We start from the raw sequence: 7223 nt of genomic DNA, 5'->3' as shown, positions 1-7223 counted from the left end.
GTGATGGCAGAGGAGAGGAAGAGGTTGGGGGTGACTTGGAGAAGAGAGTTTAATTAACTTTTTTTTCATTTAATTTTGTAAAGGGTATTTTAGGAATAATAGGGGGTGGAAAAATAGGATTGTATTTCTTCAAATTTACATGGTGGGTGGGAAAATAAGGTGGGTGAGAAAATAGGACAGGGTGGTGGAAATAGCAGCACTCAAAAACATTAGACTCTCACACACATTCCCTCTCTCCTCGGACTTAATTAAAGCAAACTAAGGTAATTTTCCATTCTTCTTCTTCTTCTTTTCTTTTGAAATTTTGGGGATTATTTAGGGTTTATGAAGTATCAATTAGGGATTTACAATTAAGGTTTATCAATTAGTTTTTTTGATCTTGGTGTTCTTGCTTGCTTGTATGAATTGTCAATTGGGGATTTTAATTAGATATTTAACTATTTAAGTATGTAATGTTTTTATTGAAATTTTTGTTGGTCTATATGTTTACATCTTCTATATATTATTCAATAGGTTATACTTTATAATGTCGGGTCAACATCGTAATGTTAAGAGATCAAGGACTATTCAAGATTTTTTTAAGAGAAACAATGATGAATCATCAACTAGCATGCCTTCGGGTCCTTCTTTGTCTCCTCCAATTTGTGAGGAGCAACCTCCTTCTCAACCTCAAAGAATTGAAGATGAAAACGTAAGAGTCGAGTCTCATCAAGAAGTTAATACCAATTCTCTCGAGCGTGATCCCGGATTACGTCCTCAAATAGACACATATCCACCTAATGAACGTGATAATGTTCGAAGAGCATATATTCTCTTAGGACCATGTCAACCACAATTAAAGGAATTTCCATCACACTTAGAAGGGAAACAAAAGCGTCAATTTGTTGGTAGTTGGTATAAGCAATACCATTGGCTTGAGTATAGTGTTCATAAAGACAAAGTGTTTTGCTTTCCATGCTTTCTTTTTGACATTGATCACTTACATAAGGCATTCACTGTAGAGGGATTTAGAAGTTGGAGAAGAGTTGGTGGAAAAGAGTGTGTTTTCCTTATTCATATAGGCAATATAAATTCACCACATCATTTTGCTATGCAAAAGTGGATGGATTTAAAAAAACCCATCTCACCATATTGACAGAGTAGTGCAAACCCCACAAGAAGTTGCAAAAAACCGATTGAGGCTTACAACCACAATAGAGGCGATTAGGTATTTAGCAAATCAAGGAATGGCTTTTAGAGGTGATGATGAATCTTATGACTCCTTTAATCGAGGCAATTTCATTGAGTTGGTGAAGGCTTTTGCAAGAATGAATGTAAACATTGAAAAAGTTGTGTTACAAAGTGCTCCCTTGAATGCCCAATATATTTCAAATAAGATACAAAAGGAGATCCTAAGTATCTATTCTACCAAAGTGAGAAAAAGGATACGCGATGAAATTGGGGAAGATGGGAAATTTTGTATTCTTGTTGATGAAGCGCTAGACGACTCTAAGAAGGAACAAATGGCTATTATCATAAGGTTTGTTGGTTGTGATGGGCATATTCAAGAAAGGTTTTTTGATATTGTGAGTGTTCATGATACTAACTCCTTAACTCTTAAAAGTGATATTTGTAAAGTTCTTGGCAAGCATAATCTTTTAGTGAGCAATATGCGTGGTCAAGGATATGATGGTGCTAGCAATATGCGTGGTGAATGGAGTGGCTTACAAGCGTTATTTCTCAATGATTGTCCATATGCATATTATATACACTGCTTTGCTCATCGTCTTCAATTAGCTTTAAATGGTGCAGCTAAAGAGGTAGGACTCGTTTGGAGATTTTTTTCAATGTTGAATAACATTGTGAATTTTGTTGGTGCTTATGCCAAACGCCATTTTGAGTTAAAATTAACCCGACAAGCTGAAATTGAAGAATTACTAGATGCTGGAAGACTTGGGACAGCTAAAGGGGCTAATCAAATTCGTTGTTTGCAACGACCTGGAAGTACTCGTTGGGGGTCACATTTTAATTCTATTAGGAGTTTGATTGATTTATTTGGTGCAACCAAGACACTTCTAACGGATATCAGTCATAATGGACCTACCTCACAATTTCGTGGCGAAGCAGAAGGTATTAAAATATCTATGTTATCTTTTGACTTTGTTTTTGCCTTGAAATTGTTGGGCAAAACTATGAGATTCACTGATTTTCTTTGTCAAGAACTTCAAAGAAAATCTCAAGACATTGTAAAGGCTTTGAATTTGGTTGCAAGTACAAAAATGGAGCTTGATGAGTTGAGAAATAATGGTTGGAATGATTTTATACAGAGTGTGCAATTATTTTGTGAAGAACATGATATTAATATGCCTGATATGGGTGCCCGTCATACAATAGGCACTCGTCGTTCTTGTCAACAAAGAGATTGTATCACAGTTGAGCATTATTATCATATTGATACATTCAATAAGGTAATAGATTATCAGTTGGGGGAGTTCAATACTAGATTTCCAGATGGGACTATGGAACTCCTTTCTCTTAACTCAGCATTAGATCCTCGTGATGCTTTCAAGCGATTTAACATTGATGATATATGCACTCTTGCTAAGAAATTTTACCCTTTAGATTTCACTACAACTGAGTTGCATGCTTTAAATCAGCAATTGGGATTTTATAAGATTGATATGGATCGCATTCAAGCCTTCAAGAATATTGATTCCATCCCTATATTACTTGAGCGCTTAATTGAGACAAAATTAGCAGAAACATACTACTTGATTGACAAATTGATTCGTTTGGTGCTGACTCTTCCTGTGTCTACAGCAACAACAGAACGAGCATTTTCATGTATGAGACTTATTAAAAATCGACTTCGGAATAAGATAGGTGATGAGTTTCTTGCTGATTGTATGCTACTTCATATTGAAAGAGAATTAGCTGATAATATAGATAATGAATCAATAATTGGTGATTTTAATGTTGTGAAGACTCGAAGGGTGCAACTTATATAAGTGCTATTTGAGGGGTAAGGCTCATTATGTCCCCCCCCCCCCCCCCCCCCCCAATGTATTTTTTTGTTATCAATTAAATTTACTCGTACCGTTGAGTTTTCAATAGGTTTGTACGTAAGGTAAATTTAGCCCACGCCATTTTGAAATTCTGGGTCCATCCCTGCTTGGTTCTATACTTGCTTGGATGTGAGGTTAAGGGAGTAACAATCAGGTCGAACAACTTATCAAGTGTTTTATGGGGTTTTAGGTCTACGTGCGCTAGTAGGACACTCAAACTTGTTTCCTTATTTCCAGTGAATTTTAATCAGTAAATTATCTTAACTAGATGTTATATTCTGCGTACTTTCGAGGACGAACCAGCATAATGTTAGGCTAGCTGGACTTGAGGTAGGGTTTCTTGATTTCCCAATGATTGGGCTATGTCACTTTTAATCTTGGTGCTTATATATAGTACTATAAATATAAATATTATTGTTGTGTTGCTGGGTGAATATTATTTGATGTTATGTGAATATTATTATTGATGTTTTTTATGTGGATATAATTTGACATTGGGTGAATATTATTATTCATGTGCTTAAATCTGAAATATTATTGTTATTATCTGTGTTATTATTCAACAGAGATAAATGATGTTTGCGTTGCATTACATATGCATCATAAAGACAGTGGTGTTTGGGGTGTGTGTGTGTCGTTTGAGGTGTATTTAAGGGGTGGGAGAAGGCCTTAGATATATCTGAGTAAATAAAAATGCGGAATATATTCAGGTGACGGGAGCAGGGCTTCAATATATTGAGGTGATGGGAGTAGGGTCTCTAATGAAAAGTGAAAGTTGAGAAATTTGTAAACAAAAGAAAAATGGGTTAAGGGACAGATGGGCACTAGTTCATATTTTAGGGTATTCGGTGCCACAGTGGTAAAACGCATGGTATGGGACATGCAGGCTTGTTGCCCTAAGGTATGAATTAGTGGAATTAGAAGGGAGTGAGTTCATGGCATCACCGCATATGCAAATTTATTTATCTGGTACGGTTGCATAATTTCTGTATTTTGTGTTGTTTGATGCATGACACTTTGATTAACTATGATAGTTGACCTTGAGGGGTTTGACGGTACTCTATTTTGTGCAAGATTCAAGGCGAAGTTTGAGGAAACGGGTTTCAACCAAGCTACTAGGCTTTTGTTGTTAATTTTTTTTTATAATTAATATTTGTAAGTAGTCAACCGTTTAATAAAAATCTTAGTGTGTATTTAACTACGAGCTACTGCGACTCTGATTTTGTGTTGTTAAGTAAATTTGTATTAATTGTGGCTCTATTTTCTCATCATATCATGGTTGTAGGATTTTATTCTTATGACTATGGTATGACTCACACCATGATTCGGGAATATTCCTTATTTTCGAATCGGGTCGAGACAATACATTTCATAATAGTGGTTTGAACGAGTATCTGAATGTGGAAGCCATCCCCAAAAAAAAAAAAAAAAAAAAAAAACCTAGGCAATTATCATAAACAGGGTGAAAGTATTATCTGAATGAAGTAATTTCTTGCTAACATTTGTGTTATATGTGTAACCAAAACTCATAACAGGAAGTAAAAGAATGAAGGAAAAAAAACAGAGATGGGAAAATGTAAATAGAGTGAGTGAGGAAGAACATTACTGCTTTTGATTCATAGAATAACCAAACTAAAACAACTTAAACGTTGTGAAACCAAATCTATTACAATAAGCATACTTGGTTTAAACAAGTTGCACGAGGTAGTGTGCTTGTGCCCTTATACAGTAGCTTAGACAATCACTTGTACTTAAACAAGTCTATTACAACAAATGTGTCAAACTGAGGAATTAATAAGGTAACTAAACTATCTAGCTAGTTACAATTCTGATCACAATTGCAAATTCAGGAAATTAATCATGAAATCTCAATCAAATTCAACAATCTAGACACACTAAATTGATCAAGCAGGTAACTGGGATTGCCTTGCCCTTTCAAGAACAGAAAACATGAACATGGATTTGGAGGTATCCCAATAAAGCCCAATTTTATCCTTCTCCTCCAAGCCTCTCCTATGCACAAACTCTAGTCTCCAATCTCCATTGAGAATGTAACACTCGGCCGACCCCCAAAGCTTGAAAGTCAAGTGATGCCTGGTGTTTGTATCGCAGTCTTCAACTATAACTTCTATGCCCTCTCCACTCTTAACTCTTTCAGCAAACGTGTCATCCAAGTAATGCAAAACATGGTCGATGACCTGTTTTTTCGGCATTAGTAGCCTTGAGCAGCTTCTAAGGTCGCTTACTGTCAGCTTCTTCCTGATTTTCCAAGGCCCGTGATCCTGAGGCTGTGGACTCAGCGTAGTTTCCGGCACTACTTGGTTTCTTTTCTTCTTCTTTAATTCCTTGTTCATATTATTCGTACTCGATATTTTCTCGTGTTTCGGATTAGGAGGGAATGCGGAAAATCTGAAAGGAGCAGGGTCGAATTCCTCTGCTTTTCTCTGGTTTGTGTTGTAAGTCCAAGTTGGATCACACAAAGTGATGGCGGTGGAAACTTGGCCTGGTAATGGACAAGGATTTGCACTGCTACTAGCACGACCAGGGTTTAGGGCGAGGAGTGCTGAGAGCTCATTTTCTTCCTCCATTGTTAATGTTGAAATTAATAGAAGAAAATCAAACTACAGAACAATCAAATGATGAATTCTAGTTGTTGGGGAGAAACGGAGAGATGGGTTTTTGTGCTTGATGCTGCTTGGAATGAAATTGCCAAGTAGTGCAAGAATGTGTGGGTATTTATAAGGTTTTTGTAGCATATCAGTTTAGGATTTGGAAACATCCTTTTTCAATTAGGAAACTTGCTTTTCCTTGTTGGGTTTGGTTTAGATGTTAAGGATTTTTATTATATCCGTTTGGGGTTAGGAAAAAGGATACATTGCTAATACCCTTTTTAATCAGGAAATGTTTCATTCCCTTTCCTTGTTGGGTTTGGTTTAGCCTTCAGTGCAGCTTAGGACTGAGAATAAAATGGTAAAGAGGCTTTGCTTGCCAATATTAGCTACAACAAAATCCCATCTCCATGGATTGAAGGCCACAAGATCATCATATTTTTCAAATAAAATTATTTTTTTATTTTTGGAATTTCAAACTTATAGAAAGGACCAAGAAAGTTAGCTAAAGAGCTGAAATACCCCGAGATAATAAAGAAGAAAAACAAATGCTCAAGTAGTAGTTTGAAAGCTTTGGTTTGTTACAAGTTTTCTAAAATACATGAAGTATTGATGAAAATACCCACACACAAAAAATTAGTATTATCAAAATGGGATCATAAGTTTTATCTTCTAGAGACTATGGTTAAATTTCCAAGTAACTCAAAATTGTCATCATTAAGAACTATTTTTATGTCCAACAAAAATTTATATAGATAAGAATTTTTTTTTAAAAAAATACATGATATTCTCGTGAGTGCGGATCGAAAAATTAGTATATATATTATGCATTATAGCTAGAGTGGCTGAAATGTTAAAATATTTAGAATATTTATGTTTTTCCTTTTCTTTCACAAGGCAATAGTTCATAGTTGATGCACCAATGTTATGTGATTGTGACAAAACCATATAAAGTTTTTGTCTAAACATTGGTCTTGCAAGGGGAGTCATTTTAGGCCCTTAAATGAGGTCCTATCTTTTAATCGTTGGATCAAACTAATCAATTTGATATAACGACTAACTAATTTGATCCAACAGTTAAGAAATAGGGCCTCATCTAAGGATCTTAAACAAGACCCTCACCCGTAGAATTCTACAAGAGGGACCACATCCTAAACGACCATAAAAAATTCACATATTTAGGCTGAGAAGCCCATAGCCCACAACAAGAAAAATTAGCCCAAATTGTACAAATTTGGGTTGAGCGGCCCAAACAACGTAGGCATATAAACAATAATATTTTATTATTATCTTCACAATGTCCCCCATGGACATAAAGCCAGGCACAAAGTAAGAATTTGGTAAGAATTATAAATGGTAGAACTATTCTCTTTTGGTATACTTGGGTCTAGTTTTTATTTAAATTATAAAATAAAAATAAAGAAGAAGAAAAAGGTGATGATGATGATGAGATGCATTTTCACACAGAATGTTACAAGTATATCCTCATTTTGATAAAATGTATTATATGTTGGATTCTACATTTGTCTTTGAACTGTTCTTTTTTCTCTTTTCTACTTCCACCCCTACA

At 35.3% G+C, this 7223-nt stretch overlaps 2 protein-coding genes across 2 annotated transcripts; one reads left to right on the top strand and one right to left on the bottom strand.

Annotated features, from left to right (window-relative positions):
- Positions 1–1307: 1307 nt before the first annotated feature.
- LOC148294495 (uncharacterized) lies at positions 1308–2987 on the top strand. Its single transcript, XM_088253779.1, has 2 exons — positions 1308–1689; positions 1792–2987. The coding sequence occupies exons 1-2, from the start codon at positions 1308–1310 to the stop codon at positions 2985–2987; spliced, it is 1578 nt and encodes a 525-aa protein (XP_088109905.1).
- A 1961-nt stretch (positions 2988–4948) lies between these two features.
- Positions 4949–5632, bottom strand: LOC110753295 (B3 domain-containing protein At2g33720-like). Its single transcript, XM_021954175.2, has one exon. It carries the CDS (start codon positions 5630–5632, stop codon positions 4949–4951), a length of 684 nt encoding a protein of 227 aa, XP_021809867.1.
- Between the last annotated feature and the right edge of the window lie 1591 nt (positions 5633–7223).

The sequence above is a fragment of the Prunus avium genome, chromosome 5 (genome assembly GCF_965620075.1).
Source record: "Prunus avium chromosome 5, drPruAviu1.hap1.1, whole genome shotgun sequence".
Classification (NCBI taxonomy): Eukaryota; Viridiplantae; Streptophyta; class Magnoliopsida; order Rosales; family Rosaceae; genus Prunus; species Prunus avium.
The sequence above is the reverse complement of the archived record's forward strand: the minus strand, read 5'-3'. Positions and strand labels throughout refer to the sequence as shown.

Bases quoted from the DNA above. Each gene is read 5' to 3' on its own strand.
- LOC148294495 (XM_088253779.1), top strand. From the start codon at position 1,308: ATGAATGTAAACATTGAAAAAGTTGTGTTACAAAGTGCTCCCTTGAAT. The intron at 1,690-1,791 runs GTGAATGGAGTG...TAAATGGTGCAG, and splicing joins TGGTGCTAGCAATATGCGTG to CTAAAGAGGTAGGACTCGTT.
- LOC110753295 (XM_021954175.2), bottom strand. From the start codon at position 5,632: ATGGAGGAAGAAAATGAGCTCTCAGCACTCCTCGCCCTAAACCCTGGT.